Genomic DNA, 15,202 nt, shown 5'->3' with positions numbered 1-15,202 from the left:
ATCACTACAAAAATCATAACAGTAAACAAGCCCCCCACCCAGATATCCCAATCTTCACTTCATCCGTAATCAACGCAAAATAACTCATAGTAGGTACCCATGATAAATGCAAGAAAATAAAAGCAAATACCAAAAACCCATAACAAAACATTATCTCTCTTTTCAAACTACCTACAACCACATCCCACCAACCCACTACTACTCCCAGTATCAAACATCCACCCAGAGCACCCAATACTATACCAGTCATTAACAACAACAAAAAAACTTCATGCTTTGTAAGAAAAAAAAAAACAACTCAAAAGACCATTACAACACAAGAAGTAAAAAAGAAAAAAGCTACCTCTCAACGCCCTACTTTCCAAACTACCCCCGCCCCTATGTGTCCCAATCAATCACATCATAAACCCATTAAAAAATAATCAATATCCCCCCCTGCTCTACTCACTCACCCCCTTCTTCTCCCTCTCCCTCTCCCTCCCCACCATCCCCCAAAAAGGCATCACCACAACCCCACAGGCACCCTATCGTTCCGGGATCGGGCTCTTCGCCAGCCTCCCCCCCGCGCTTACCCTCTTCTGCAGCCTCGCCTCCCTCTCCCTTTGCAGCTTATCCCCCGGGCTCAACGTCGACCCCGCCGGCAAGGAACCAACCCCATCATACGACCCCCCTCCTGCCCCTCCTGCCCCTCCTGCCCCCGAAGCCTCAATCGCCGCCTTCCTCCCCCTCTTCAGCTCAATATACCCCTGCGCAGCATGGCTCAGCGGAATCTGGGGCATCTCCGCCGGAATCTCGGCCCCGTTCTGCACAAGCAGCTCCGCGATGGGGAACGGGATAAGCTTGTCCACCGTCGGTGACGGACCAGGCGTGACAGGCGGCGACATTGGCGCTGGGTCAGCCGCCGCCAACGCCAGATACACCGCGTGCGTGCCACGGGACTTGTCCGTGACGTTCGGGTTAGCCTTGAGGGCAAGGGCGTAAATGACCTGCTGGATTTCGTTCCTCTTGATCGCAGCCAAGAGCGTCTCTTCTGCCGTGGCGAAGCGTGACAGCGTGGTGGAAATGGGCTCGACAAACGCCCTGTCGACGTATTTTGACGTGATGAACTTGAGTCTCTGCTCACGGGTCGCCTGGGCGGTGAGTTTCATGGCAGGGTCCAGCTTGGCTTCAAACACCATGTTGGACACCCTGTTTCCTACAAGAAACAGCAGCTCGATAATGTCGGGCGTGAACGAGGTGGTGTCGAGGGTGAGGGATCGAATCTTGCTGATGTGCGTCCCGAGGGACCGGTGGATGCCGCTGCACTCGATGCAAACAATAATTGCCAGGTTGAGCGAGACCCATTCGACTTTGTTGCTCGAACCGCAGTCGGCACACCACGAGTTGCCCTGATCGTTGTCCCGGAGTAGCTGGAGGAGCCTGTCTGGTCGTTCCTCAAAGCTGCTGCTGCGCGCCGTCGCTGGGCGGGCGCCGACAGTCGTGCGCCGGGTTGGGATCCCCCCAGAGTTGTGATGGTTGCCGTGCGAGAGGGACGGACTTTTGCCAACAAACATCGAGCCAAAGTCCATACCGCTGAAGCTCGAGTCGCCGGGGGCTGTTGATGGCGGTCTGTCCTTAAAAGAGCGACCTTCAACAGCGCTCTGTAATGCATTATTGATAGCCATGATCCAACTATTCATATCTTCTTCAGATGTTGCTTGATAAACGCGCTTGAAATGTGGCGTGATGACTTCGAAGCAGAACCGGCGTTCCGCATTCCTTGCCTCTCGTACTGATGCCAGACGCAAATCGATCGGATCCATGTGGAGGTCAAGCCTCTGTTTCCAGTTGCTATACTCGGACAACTTGCCTTGGTCCAGGACAATCCAGAATCTCGGAGAGTGTCAGTGTATTGTAATATTGATGGGATAATGTGGGTCAACGTACTTGTGCCAGCCCTGCTTGTTGAGATTTCGTGGATCTACATGTCCACCTGGCCTGTTCAAGGCCCACAAGAGGCCTTCCTTGCGGTTGGAGGTCTCCTTTTCAAGCTGCGCTATGTGCCCAGGGTCGCGTTCCTCAAGGTCGCGGATTCCCTTGAATTTGGCATTTTGTTGGGGGCTACCCACGACATGTTGCGTCAGGCTCCCAGGAGACCTCGTCAGGTCCGCAGGAGAGGCACCCATGTTTCCTGACGAGGCTGGTTTGAGCTGGGAGCCGGTACTATTCGCACGACCGAGCTCAGAGTCAGAATTGGCTGGGTTTCCATTGGGAACACCCCCTTCTCGCGGCCCGGCCGAGGTGAGCGGAGGTTGAATGTCTGGTTCATTGTAGTTGAGATTGCTCTTCTCGAGCAGTCTTCTCTTCTCCTCGCGTTCCCGGCGCTGATACTGATACTCTTTATCCGCCTCCAAAACTTCGGTGGATAGTGCTTCGAGCTGTGGCAGTAAGTCTTCAATCTTCTTTGAAGTGTTAAGAAAGCACCTGGCCTGGGCATCGGCATATTTGGTAAGATGCGAAAGAATTTCCTGTTCCTTGCGCCCGCCAGATAGATCCTGCATAAACGAGGAATAGTCAAAACGTTTTAGTTCGAAATTCTTCCGTTTGGTCTGGTACTTGGTGTCGCTCTGTTTCGCCTTGACGGAATCGTGTCTCTGGCCGAGGTAGCGGCTGACATAGGCGTAAAAGTCTTTACTTTCCTCTTCGAAATCCCGCTTCTTGGATTCGGCCTGTTTGATGTCGATCTGGTATAACTTGCTCATCGGTTCAATCACAATCCTTTGTATATTCGCCGTGTTCTGCCGCTCATATGATAGAATCTCGCGGGCGATCTTGTCAAAGTAGTGCTCAATGGCTGGCTTGACGGCGTTTGCGTTGGTTGAGGACACGTCTTTCAAGGCTTCCATGAAAGCCGCAAATGCATCGTTGGCCTCCAGTTGCGCAGCATGGACATTTTCGGCCTTCTTGATCAAACGCTTCATCTGTGATCGCATATTGCCTGTCTTTTGCTCGAGAGCCTTCATGGTTGCTCGGAAAACGGGACCATCATCGGAAACTGACATATCCTCACCGGGGCGTGGGCAGTCGACCTTGATTTGCTCCTTTTGTTGGGTTGGTGCCGGAGAAGGCGCAGGCAACGGTTCATGAGATATGGTGAGTGGAGAGACTAGCTCTTCGAGCTCCGGCACTGGACTGATTCGAGCTTCGACCGATTGTGAAGACACTACGCGGACCTTTGGTGGAGCGCTCAGCAGAATGGGTGGTATTGGGGAGCTTGGTTGGCTCAGGTAAGGCGATGTGTCTGGAGATGTAAGCTGCGGCCCCGTGATAGAAATGATACCGCGAAAAGATAAGACTTACTGGCCACATAGAAAGAAAATATAGCCAGGGGTTCCAGTCGGTGTGCGCGCTGGTCGTACTCAACAAACTAGGGGAGCCTCGTTAGCACCCTCCAATATGGCAAAGCGTTGTGAGAGCACGAACAGTGCATGAGTTTCGCCAACCGCCTCCTTTATCCTCGTTGTGCTTTGGTGGCTTCCATTTCCAAGTCCAGTCAAATGTTACCGAGGGACTTCCCTCTGTTGAATATGTTCCAACAAGCTCGACATTGGGGTTCTTGTGCAGATTTGGATCGGCGTGGAATTCTCGAGTAACCAAGTTCTCAACTTCGCGGGCCGTTGGAGCATACACAAAGGTAAGTCCTTGGATGTTTGTATCGACAGGAGCTACGGTATCAGCACTTCCTGAGGGACTTCGAATGAGCTGCTGCGATCTGCGGAGGACGAAGGTGAAGGTAAAGACGAGGTCGTCTTCGTTGTTGAGCTTCAACAAGAAGGCCGGACCGGCTGCAGAGCTGATCGATTCTGGGTCCTATAGGCAAACCCAAGTCAGCCAAGTCCATCATGGCAAGCTTATATCATGGAAAAGGGGCGCGAACCAGGACAAAATCGACAGGACCATTGTCGCCAGACGGCCGCATTGCGGATATTCTGGTCGCAGGATATGCATTCGGGACTATGTTTATTGAAGTGCGTTTTCTGGGGCTAGTTATTACGACTGAAGAAATAGATACTGAGAAGAGAAAGCAGTTAGCAAGAAGTGTTTACACAGGTGTTTGGCGCAAGACAGGGGCGAACGTGGCTGCTGTTGGTCAAGCAAGACAAGAGGAACCTACATCTGTTCTGGTCTCTAAGATAGAGCGATGCGCCCTCTTCGGGAGAGCTGCTGACGTTGCCCATCGTGACGGTGGGAGTGCTGGGAGCGGGCGCCGCTAATCATGCGAAATGTGTAAAGGAGCTGCGGTGTCGACAGGAAGCTGGGCAACAGTCGGCCGGTAGGTATTGCGAGGACAGGAATGGTGGATGGAAATCCAAACGAAGTTTGGCGGCAGCGGCTCTCAGCGGCGCGGCGGGGTTGCCTTCCACTAGTTCACTGGGGTCTGGGGGTCTGGGTCGGAAGGGACGCCGCGCACGCAGCATGAGAGGTCTCTGAAACCCTGCAACCTGGAACTGCACACCCCCGGAGGTACGGATCGGCCCCTCTGTATGACCAACTACTTCCTACCAGCTCAACGGCCACTTTCAGTCCACGGCCACGGGACTACGTTGGTGCCCCCCCAGGTACCATTTAGAGAGAAACAAAGATATGATTTGCTACCCCTCGAGATTCGACAATTTCTTCCATCGGAAACAAAGGCGGCTTTTACACGGAGAAGGTTGTCCGGGTCGTTGTTGCTGCAGGTACTTGCCCAGACACGGGACATGGCCCGTTACATATTTCAACTCCAAAGTGGTTAGGTATACCGCCTCGGTATCTTTGCCTGCCTACACCAGGCACCACTTCACCTGCTCTGTCTCTCGGTGATCCTTTACGGGATATGTGTATCACCCTCATGAACGTCATCTGCTCGCCAAGCCATGTGATGGTCTGTGTCACCACTTTCACACATCCACCAAGTCTTCACTGGCAGGGGCTTCGGTTCAGAGTCGCACGAACACGTTGCCCCTGGAAGCTGAGACGTGAGACTTCTGTGCCTCTTCGGGACCACGAGACGGGGCATATTATTTTCAGCGTGGCCGTTGGGTTGACCCGCGCCCTTGGCCACCGGGCCCCGATCGTTGACCACCGATGAACAGTTGCATATGATGTCAGAGGTCCAGAGGCCCCTCCCGCACTATAATGATAATAGCACTTAATACGAAGTGCTCGTGAGGTCGTCGTGATCAGCTGCCGTATATATACGTTGGTGAGAACAGGCGGGTTTCCATCTCCCAGCCATGAAAACTGCGAGACACTTCGAAATTCACGAAAAGAACACACCTCGAGGTACTTCGTAAAGAGTGGGTTCTCCTTTGACTGGCATCTGATCCATCCAAGATGCAGTTGCAGGCTGACAGCCAGGGACGGGCTTGGAGAACAGAGGCTAAAAAGCGGGGCAACGAGCTTGACAGACAAAGCCAGCCACGTGAGAGCCACACAGCCCTCTTCTGATGGTAGTCTCTATTTTGAGCTAATGAAAGAGAGACGAGGTTCCAGCCTCGCGAGCTGGCCTGGTCTAGAACAACTGCCGAAGAGCTGGGAGAGACTCCGAGCCAGATACAGGTCCTCCATATGTCGTAGGTCCGGGGACTATCTGTAACTCTTTGTCTGCAAGGGAGAGTTGCTTGACGTATCAAGTGATCAGCGAGGAAGCTAGCAGCGAACCCCAAGAAGGCAAAAAAGAGGGGTACAACTGTTTGACTTTGACACTAAAGCTTCAGCTGGCAGGACTGATGAACAGCTTTGTTAAAACCCAGTAGCGCTGACAGCAAAGCAAATAGTTGCCGCTGGCAGAAGCTGTGTATGCTCCAGGCTACTTACTCAAGTGTGATTCATGTAGGATTGGATATCTCACCATTACGGGAATTTAATGCCAGCAAGGACAGGGTGTTAGGTCCTAGGTAACACCCAACATGCTGGTCAGCTAGTGGGAGCTACGGCCGAATCCAGCTACCTAACAACCCCCAGTTCTGCTGCGGTTCCCTTTATTATAGGGGGCGTCTCATGCTTGGGCGGGCGGCTATGACGTTTCTAAATCCAACCACACAGCAGCCTCCCTTCACTTCAACACGCCAGGCCACACGAGCAACAACAAAAACCCCGACTTGTTCTCGCCGTCTGCCGCACGCGCCGATACTCGTTTCTATACTGGACCGAACCCTCGTGCGATTGACTTTTGGGCCCCCGGACATTGCCAGACTACTCTCTGCAGTACCGCAAACTCACCGCGGTGAGACTTGGTTATCATTTTGGTCGGGCTTCGAAACCGCCATGCCGGGGCGGGCTTGACTTATCAGCCGACTGCCACCGCCGTTCACTCCCCCCCCCCCCGAATATACGTGAACCCGTTCGCTACCACGAGTTCCCATCATCATGTCGCACGCCTCGCGAGCCTCGTACTCCCAAACCAACCGCCGGGTTGGCAGCCTCGGTCGAGCACCGTCGAGAGCCCGCGCGCCGACAATCAGCTACGACGACGCGTACTCCTTCGCCCTGCGCATCGCCTTTTTGAACTACCTCCTCCAGCCGCGCAAGAAGAGAAAGGAATATGTCAACACGCCAAAGCCGCCCCCGAGGGCGCATACCTCGAGCATGTCGGAGCTGATGAAGGACTTGACCGGGTCGGCCTCTATCAAGCTCCCCCACGCGTTCCGCCAGTTTCTGGAGAGACGGATGTCCGGTGTGCTGCAGGGGATCGAGAGGCTGCCTGGCTTCAGCGATGCTGCTGTCAAGAGAACCTTTGCGGAGGCGTACACTGCCTTCACCGCCAAGGACTTTCAGAAGTCGATTGACAAGGATCGGAAAGTTGAGCCTCTGGTGCTGATCTTTTACTCGGCCGCGACCAAGGCCCAGGGGCGTGGAAAGGCCCCGGATGATCATTCTTGGAAATACATGGTGGACAGGCATCTGGCCATGTTTATCAGGCTGCTGAGCAGTATCCTCAAGGACCTGGGGAGTGAGAAGTCGGACCTTATTGCACGCCTGAATATGCTGGAGAAGAAGCTGATGACGAATGACCAAAACTTGTATTTGGATACTGGGCAGGAGGAGCACAAGTATGTGGAAAAAGATATACCGCTGACCTACGAGGTCAAGGACATGTTGATGGTGCAGACGGTTGCCAAGATATTCGGGGTGACCAATTCCCAGGTACAGAGTGACATTGACAGGAATATGTCGAGCTGGACCGAGGACAATGCTTTGAAGGATTTCAAGGGGTACCAATTCAGGCTCTCGGCAGGAATGGCGGGGACGCTGCGGAAGTCGGATTTCGATGTGAATGAGGCCTTTGAAGAATGGAGGCGGCAGGAAGGCCCCCATTTGGCAAAGATTTTTTCCGAGCTCTTGAGCGTTCGACCGGATTTGAAAGGAGGGTCTGGTGCTGGGAACGACAAGGTGCTCTCGGCGCGTCCAACGTCCATGTATGAAGATCAGGCCTATGCAGACCTGGGGAGGATGCTGTCCAACAATGATCCCGGATCTCCTGTGACTGGCTTCGATCCGTCATTTAGCTTTGGGTCGCTCTCGCTTGAGGATACGAGCAGCATACGGAGCGTGGATGAGCCAAGTTATACTTTCATCCCGCAGGATCCCCGTGCTGTCTACAAGATCATCACTCAGTATGTTTTATCCTACGATGAGATGCACGCCGCGGATTCTTCCTCACCGTTGAACGAGGAATCCAACGATCTTCTTGTGGAACTGGCGGTTCGATGGCGGATTCCACAATTCACCCGCCATGTTGTTCTCATTGAGGTTGCGACTCGCAAGTTTCTCGATACGGAAATCACTGCGGAGCAGCTGTACACTTATCTGGACTTTGTCAAGGAACCCCAACCGGAGCCGAAGAAGGTGCCTCCTATCTATCTGTTTACCTCGGGCCTCAGTGAGATTGAGTCCAGCAAGTGGACGATGGTCGATTTTGCGGGCTACCAACAGGCACTGCGAGATCTACACGAGGCCCTCCTGCGGGAGCTTTACACTCTCTTGTGCCAGTGCTACGCCCCCAAACCTCCCTCTGTCGGTGTCGTAATGGCCTTGCTCATGAACCACATCTACAACGATCCTGCCTTCTCCCAACGACCGGAGGACGAGGCAGAGTTTTCTCAACAGCTCGAAAACGGCCTGCGCGAAGCGGCGGGTGATGTGTACAGGGGGTTCTTGGATGTGCACATCCCTCGGAACCAGCAAGAGTGGGACTTTTCCAACGTGGTCAACCTCGGAAAGGCCGTGGTCGGGCTGGCAGAGAAGATCAAGAAGCGGTACCGCAAGAACCCGGAAGTGATGGGCGTCAGCCCGTTCAAGGTCCTCGTCGAGACCACGTTCCCCAGTTTCGAGGAGGACACGCACGAGATCATCAAGCGGGTGCTGGACATGGCGAAGCAGCAGAACGTCGAGATTGACCTGCAGGACGGGTTCGACTTGTACAAGGAGCTGGTCGAGATCCGAAAGATTCATCTCGAGTCGCTGCCTGACAAGCCTTTTGCCTTTCACATTGAGAGCTTGCTGGAAGGGTTTGTGTGGAGGTGGATTCAGAATGCGGAGGAAAAGATGACGCAGTTTGTCGAGTCGGCTATCAAGCAGGATCAGTTCAAGGTTAGGGTGAGACATGAGGGGGATATCCCGACTGATGAGGAAAGGCACAGTCATTCGATTATTGACACTTTTACGCTGTTTAACCAGACGGTCGATCAGGTTTATCAACTGGGGTGGAACGATGAGGTGCATTTGGCGAGGTTTATGACGAATTTGGCCAAGGCGTTTGCGGCGGGGATTGGGAGGTATTGTGAGATTGTTGAGATGCAGTTTGCGAGGGAGATGGATAGGCAGAGCGCGCAGGAGGCGGCCAGGGAGAGGACGGCGCAGGAGAAGTTTTTTCAGTATGCGAAGGAGGCGTGGAATACGAAGGAGAGGGTTGAGCCTTTTCAGTTTTACCCCGAGGTCAGTTTTTTTTTCTTTTGCGATCAAGGTTGTTGATGGGGGGAGTTTGCTAATGATGTCTTTGGTTTGCAGTCTTTTGTCAAGTTCAACAATATCGAGTATGCCATGCAGGCGCTCGATAAGCTGGAGAAGCTGATGAATGTTGATCGCTGCGCGGAGGTGCTGGATGAGGTTGACGGTCCTAAGCAGATGGTCAAGCGGCCGGCTCACTACGTGTTTACGATTAAGATCGTCGAGGGTGAGGACCTGAAGGCGTGCGACCCGAACGGGACTAGTGATCCGTATGTGGTGCTTTGTGATGAGTATCAGAAGCGTCTGGCGAAGACGAGGGTGATTCCCCGGACGCTGAACCCGCGGTGGGACGAGTCGGTTGACATCACTGTGTCGGGGGCGCTGAACGTCATTGCCACTATTTGGGACCATGACATGTTTGGCGAGCATGACTTTGTGGGCCGGACGTCGCTTAAGCTGGACCCGGTACACTTTGGTGATTACTTGCCGAGGGAGTTCTGGCTGGATCTTGATACCCAGGGGAGGATCTTGTTTAGGGTGACGATGGAAGGTGAGCGTGATGATATCCAGTTTCACTTTGGGAAGGCGTTTAGGCATCTGAAGAGGACGGAGAGAGATATGGTGCGGAAGGTCACGAGCAAGGTAAGACGAGCCTAGAGAAGCAGGTTAAGATCAAAGAGGATGCTGACAATCTCTAGCTTACCATGCATATTAACGCTTCGCTGTCTCATGAAGCGTTACGGAACCTCTTGAGCAAGGGAATTGCCGCTTCCATGGCCAGTCTTTGGAAGAAGAAGCAGGCTAGCGCGCCACCAGTAACGGCAGCTGAGATCGAAAATGCTCTCCAGCCGCTCTTCACCTACTTTGACGAGAACTTTGCCATCATGAAGCAAACACTGACGGATGCCACCATGATGGCGGTCATGACACGACTGTGGAAGGAAGTGTTGCTTGCCATTGAGAACCTGCTGGTGCCTCCACTGTCGGACAAGCCCTCGAACCAAAAGCCTCTGACTCAGACCGAGATGGACGTCGTCTACAGATGGCTCGAACTCCTGTTCAACTTCTTCAACGCCAGGGATCCCGAAACGGGCGAAGTATTGGGAGTACCGGCTGATGTACTCAAGTCGCCTAAGTGGCACGAACTGGCATCGCTCAACTTCTTTTACTTTGACTCGACGGAGAATTTGATCAGGACTTCGGAACGGATGGTGGCGGCTAATATGGAGCGGGCTAAGCTCCAAGCGCAGCAAGCTCACCCCGCCCTGCCGAATCGTCTTTCGGCCCCGGCGTCTCTGGGAGGAAACCATCTCAGTGTGGCCAATGCAGGCTTTGGCAGTTTGGGCACGATCAGGCGCGGCAAGAGTATCATGATGAGCCGCAACCTGGGGACGATGCGCAAAGCCAAAGAGGAGAAGCGGAAGGAGATGCAGGCGGATCCGAGCGATGATATGATCATGAGGATCCTAAGGATGAGGCCCGAGGCGGTCAACTACCTCAAGGAGCGCCAGAGGCAAAAGGAGCGGATGGCGGCGAGGCAGCAGGCGGCGAATATTGTGCGGCAGAGCGTGCACCAAGGGTGGAATAATGGGCCAGCGTTTGGAGGAGCCTTGTATGGGAGGAATAATTTGCCGCAGCGATGAAGAGGAAAGAAATGGGGTGGATATAATTACGGGTGTCTTTTACTTTGGGGGATTGTTCGAATGCAAGGGGTGTTTCTGGCTGTTTTTCGGAGGAATTCGGAGTAGGAATGGAAATGGCAGCGTGTTTATGAGAGGGTTGATGAGACGGAACCGGGATGGGGGTTTCTGTTGTTCTTTTTGGATGCGTATATCAATTGTTATTGGAATAATATCTATTTTCCTTGCATGTTGTTGATGACTTTCGACAAAAAAAGGGGCTGAATAGGGGGATGTGACCATGGTCTTCCATGCCAAGCCCAACGGGGTCTGGCGGGGTTATCTTTTTGCTTGGCTCCAGCTCAGCAACGTCAAGCTAAGCTCACCAGTAGTCGTCCAGAGGTCGGGAGAGCTACCGAAGCTGAGCTGCACAGCCGATACCGCTCCCGGGTTGGCGCAACTTGTCGGTCAATCGGAACTGGGTTAGGCACTGAGACGCGGGAAAGCAAAGAATTCTTGGGAGGCACTTTGAGTGACGAGCTACAGGGCTACGAGGGAACGAGCTACGAACCTCGGCCAACAAGGCTATCGAAACCCATTGACGATTGACGATAACAAAGACTGTTCTCCTCTGCACATGTTGGCCCTCCAAAGGCTGCGGCAAACGCAGCAGTCACCCGCTCGAGTAGCGAGAATATTCCCAACCTCGAAAACTGCTTTTACAAACATGCCGCCACACCAGCAGCTGCAACCCCGCCCGAGCCAATCACAGGCCCGCTCGCTGTCGTCACACAGTCTCCCCACCTCCTCCGCTGGGAGAGGAGCCCCTCCTTCAAATCCCTCGACCTCCTTCTCGCAACAACCTCTTGCACGGACAGCCCAGATTGCCCGACACCTCTCCACGTCCACCAGCAGTCAACCGTTCGACAAAATGGCCTACTCCATCCGCAAGGTCGGCGCCCCCTACACCCTCGAGCACCGCGTGTACATCGAGAAGGATGGCGTCCCTGTCTCCCCCTTCCACGACATCCCCCTCTATGCCAACGCCGAGAAGACCATCCTCAACATGATTGTTGAGATCCCCCGCTGGACCAACGCCAAGCAGGAGATCTCCAAGGACGAGCTGCTCAACCCCATCAAGCAGGACGTCAAGAAGGGCAAGCTCAGATTTGTTCGCAACTGCTTCCCCCACAAGGGGTACCTCTGGAACTATGGTGCCTTCCCTCAGGTATGATTTGGTTGTTGTTGTTGTGGCCCAACGGCTGCCTGAGAATATACATGCTGAAGTGTGATATAACAGACCTGGGAGGACCCCAACGTTGTCCACCCCGAGACCAAGGCCAAGGGCGACAACGACCCGTTGGACGTCTGCGAGATCGGCGAGCTGGTTGGCTACACCGGCCAGATCAAGCAGGTCAAGGTCCTCGGCGTGATGGCTCTTTTGGACGAGGAGGAGACCGACTGGAAGGTCATTGTCATTGACGTCAACGACCCCTTGGCTCCCAAGCTCAACGACGTTGAGGATGTCGAGCGCCACCTCCCTGGTCTTCTGCGGGCCACTAACGAGTGGTTCCGCATCTACAAGATCCCTGACGGAAAGCCCGAGAACCAGTTCGCTTTCACTGGCGAGTGCAAGAACAAGAAGTGGGTTTTTATTTAGGCCGTCAAGCTGTTTTTGGTGGTGTAGAGAGCTAACAATGGGCCAAAGGTACGCCATGGACGTCGTTCACGAGTGCAACGAGGCCTGGGAGAAACTCATCACCGGCAAGGCTCCCGCCGGTGGCATCGCCACCACCAACCTCACCGTTGCCCACTCCCAGAGCCGCGTCTCCCCTGACCAGCTCCCCCCTCTGCCCCAGAACCAGGAGCTCCCGCCTGCTCCCATCGACGCCAGCATTGACAAGTGGTTCTTCATTAGCGGTGCTTCTGCTTGAATTGCTGAGGCGAGGCTTTAACAACAACACCCTGACAAGGCTTTTGGAGAAAGGTATATAGATAGGGGTTTAAAAGTTAGATATAGCCGGGTCGAACAAAATCAAAGCAGCGAATCAAGTCTTTTTGAGGGATGATGGATGAGTGTGCAGTGGTGTGTTTTGTTTGTTGTAAAGATATTTGAACGCCTTCCCTATGCTGTAAAGACAAGAATGGTATATGTGGTAGATACAGTTTTTGTACAGATTCCCTCTTCTTTTCCTGCCCGTTTTTTGTTTTTGTGTTTTTGATACTGTAGAATGCTTTAAGCAGCAGCCAAATCGTCGGCCTTTTGGAGGATACGGGAGTGGCGGTCGACCTCTTCGATTATGCTCTTGATGCCCATGTTGTCGGCGTCGATGTTGAGTTCCTTGCCGTCCTCTAGAACATCACGAAATCAATATCTTTGTCTGGGTAGAGGGAAATGGAGGGGCTTCTGGGTGGTGGTGAGGGGAAACATACTAAACTTGACATAAAGCTTGCTCGGCGCGGTGGAGGACCGGGGGAGGAGCTGGGTGGTGATGTTCATGCCCGAGGAACGGGCGTTTGGTGGGAGGAAGGAGAGGAAGAGGCGGGCGGATTTGGCGCGGGGGGAGAAGGGGTTGAAGGCGGTTTGGATTTCGGTTATGAAGCGGGTTATCATTTTGGTGGTTGGGGTACTGGGTTCTTTGAGGGGGGCAAGTAATTGGATCGGAAAAGCGGCGGCGGGGGGGGGTTGTTGGTGGTTAGGTGGGCAAAAATGTCGTGATAGTGTCGGCTTGGTGTTGAGTCCCTGTCTACACTTTCGCTGTGGCGGGATGGGTTGCGGTTGGAAGATTCAGAACGGCGCTGGAAATGTGGGGCCATGTGGGAAACGGAGCTTGGGTGGCTTGAGTGGGAGTGCCAAGAAATTGGCCGTTTGGGGAGCTATGGGTGGTGGTGGTCTGGATTGAGTGACGTTGCACGATTTGGGTTGACTTGCACATGTTATTGTCCCAAAGAGAGCTTGACAAGTTGACGGTCCGGCACACGACAGGACATGGTATATAAAGACCAGATTTGCCTTTTTGTTCTCGAGAACACCACCTCCTACGAAAACTACACCAAATCAAACTGGGAACAATACCACCAGAATGGCAACAATCGACACCCTCTCCGAGCGGCTGTCCGCGCTGCAGGAAACGACCGCCCAGCTCCAGGAGCTGATCCACAGACTTGCCAATCTGAAGTTTGCGCCGGGGAGTGTGCCGCTTACAGCCGAGGGGGAGGAGGAAAACGACAATGTAGCGACGGAGCTGAGCGCAGAGATTAGCTCAATCTTGAGGGAGGAGGAGGAAGAGCTGGAGTTGTTGCAGGAGGAGATCATTGACCTTCGAGGTGGGAGGCCGGGGAGCGAGAGCGAGCATAGGAAGCAGAGGTTGAAAGAGGGCGCGCAGAGGCTAGAGAATGAACTCAAGACGTATGTTTTTCTCTGTTAACACCCATCTACAACGAAACAACTTGGCTGACATTGTGATGATAAATAACCAGCGCTCGAACAACCTTCCGCAAAGCTCAACTCTCAGCCCACCACTCCCTCCTCGCCGCCCAAAAACTCGAGCGCCAGCTCCTTGTTGCGTCTTATGCTGCTTCGGCTTCGTTGGCTAACTCAACTCACTCCCTTGCCTCCTCCTCCTCCTCCTCTTCCGACCTAGCCAACCAGCAACAACAGTCCTCCTCCTCCTTAGAAGGAAACAAAGACCCCCGAACCCAACTCTTCACCCCCAAAGACCTCCTCCGCCACCGCAAGCCAAAACCCACCAACCCCAACGACGAATCCTCGGCCGTAGTCAACGCCTCAAGCGACCTCACCCTCTCCCTCCGCCGCACCCACGCCCTCATCGCCGCCGAGGTCCAAAAATCAGCCTTTGCCTCCCAAACCCTAGCCGAGTCCTCAGCCGCGCTGGCCGAACTGCAAAAAAACTACGAGGGGATCGACTCCCTGCTCTCCAAATCAAAAAACCTGGTTTCCACCTTACTGACCACGCAAAAGAGTGATACCTGGTATTTACAGACTTCTCTGAGATTGCTACTGGTCACGTTGGGCTGGTTGGTGTTTAGGAGGTGGTTGTATGGACCGTTGTGGTGGGTTGTTTGGTTGCCGCTGAAGCTCAGTTACAAGACTACGAGGGGGGTGGTGAATTTGGCTGGTGGTGGTGGTGGGGGAGGGCAGGCGGAGATGGAGGTTGTGTTGCCCGGGGGGACGACCACGAGGGTGGTGATGGGGGGAGAGGAGAGTGTGCCTACTATTGAGGTTGCTGGGCCGGGGGTGGGGGAGAAGCAGAGGGTGGAAAGGGGAGATGAGAGTTATGTGGAGAGCTATGTGGAGAGGGTTGGGAGGATGGTGGAGGATACGCTTGATCAGAGGGAGAGGGAGGAGGGGAATAAGACGGGAGAGGGTGCGGTGGAGGAGGAGGAGGAAAGAGAGCAGAAGAATCCAATGAAGAGGATGTGGGAGGAAGATGTTGATGGGGAGGGCGAGAAGCAACAACAGGTGGAGCTGGTGAGGGATGAGCTGTGAGTTTGCATAGCATTCTTAAGTGATAGTAATGTTGAGGTGGGGGTTTATCAGTGTCATATTACTGCAATACCTGCCGCCACCGTGCTCATGATGTGTAAAGACA

General features: G+C 53.8%; 5 protein-coding genes across 5 annotated transcripts; 3 read left to right on the top strand and 2 right to left on the bottom strand.

The window, feature by feature from the left end:
- Positions 1–524: 524 nt before the first annotated feature.
- Positions 525–5,632, bottom strand: AGE1 (GTPase activating protein; the record flags this gene model as incomplete). Its single annotated transcript, XM_062874061.1, has 6 exons — positions 4,154–5,632; positions 3,917–4,050; positions 3,463–3,849; positions 3,340–3,406; positions 1,927–3,280; positions 525–1,872 (listed from the first exon to the last, which is right to left on the bottom strand). Exons 1-6 carry the CDS (start codon positions 4,215–4,217, stop codon positions 525–527), a joined length of 3,354 nt encoding a protein of 1,117 aa, XP_062737167.1. The 5' UTR covers positions 4,218–5,632.
- Positions 5,633–5,663: 31 nt separating this feature from the next.
- Positions 5,664–10,613, top strand: QC761_107840 (uncharacterized protein; the record flags this gene model as incomplete). The annotated part of the gene is made up of 4 exons (XM_062874060.1): positions 5,664–5,822; positions 5,858–8,958; positions 9,031–9,612; positions 9,669–10,613. The coding sequence occupies exons 2-4, from the start codon at positions 6,391–6,393 to the stop codon at positions 10,611–10,613; spliced, it is 4,095 nt and encodes a 1,364-aa protein (XP_062737166.1). The 5' UTR covers positions 5,664–5,822; positions 5,858–6,390.
- A 613-nt stretch (positions 10,614–11,226) lies between these two features.
- IPP1 (Inorganic pyrophosphatase) lies at positions 11,227–12,780 on the top strand (the record flags this gene model as incomplete). Its single annotated transcript, XM_062874059.1, has 4 exons — positions 11,227–11,817; positions 11,890–12,233; positions 12,298–12,368; positions 12,431–12,780. The coding sequence occupies 4 exons, from the start codon at positions 11,227–11,229 to the stop codon at positions 12,487–12,489; spliced, it is 1,065 nt and encodes a 354-aa protein (XP_062737165.1). The 3' UTR covers positions 12,490–12,780.
- MRPL44 (39S ribosomal protein L44, mitochondrial) lies at positions 12,661–13,453 on the bottom strand. Its single transcript, XM_062874058.1, has 2 exons — positions 13,023–13,453; positions 12,661–12,941 (listed from the first exon to the last, which is right to left on the bottom strand). Exons 1-2 carry the CDS (start codon positions 13,201–13,203, stop codon positions 12,826–12,828), a joined length of 297 nt encoding a protein of 98 aa, XP_062737164.1. The 5' UTR covers positions 13,204–13,453; the 3' UTR covers positions 12,661–12,825.
- Positions 13,346–15,099, top strand: SEC20 (Protein transport protein sec20; the record flags this gene model as incomplete). The annotated part of the gene is given in 3 exon segments (XM_062874057.1): positions 13,346–13,998; positions 14,070–14,897; positions 14,910–15,099. 3 exon segments carry the CDS (start codon positions 13,673–13,675, stop codon positions 15,097–15,099), a joined length of 1,344 nt encoding a protein of 447 aa, XP_062737163.1. The 5' UTR covers positions 13,346–13,672.
- Between the last annotated feature and the right edge of the window lie 103 nt (positions 15,100–15,202).

Source organism: Podospora bellae-mahoneyi (genome assembly GCF_035222275.1).
Source record: "Podospora bellae-mahoneyi strain CBS 112042 chromosome 1 map unlocalized CBS112042p_1, whole genome shotgun sequence".
Classification (NCBI taxonomy): domain Eukaryota; kingdom Fungi; phylum Ascomycota; class Sordariomycetes; order Sordariales; family Podosporaceae; genus Podospora; species Podospora bellae-mahoneyi.
This window is presented reverse-complemented; position numbering and strand designations above follow the sequence as displayed.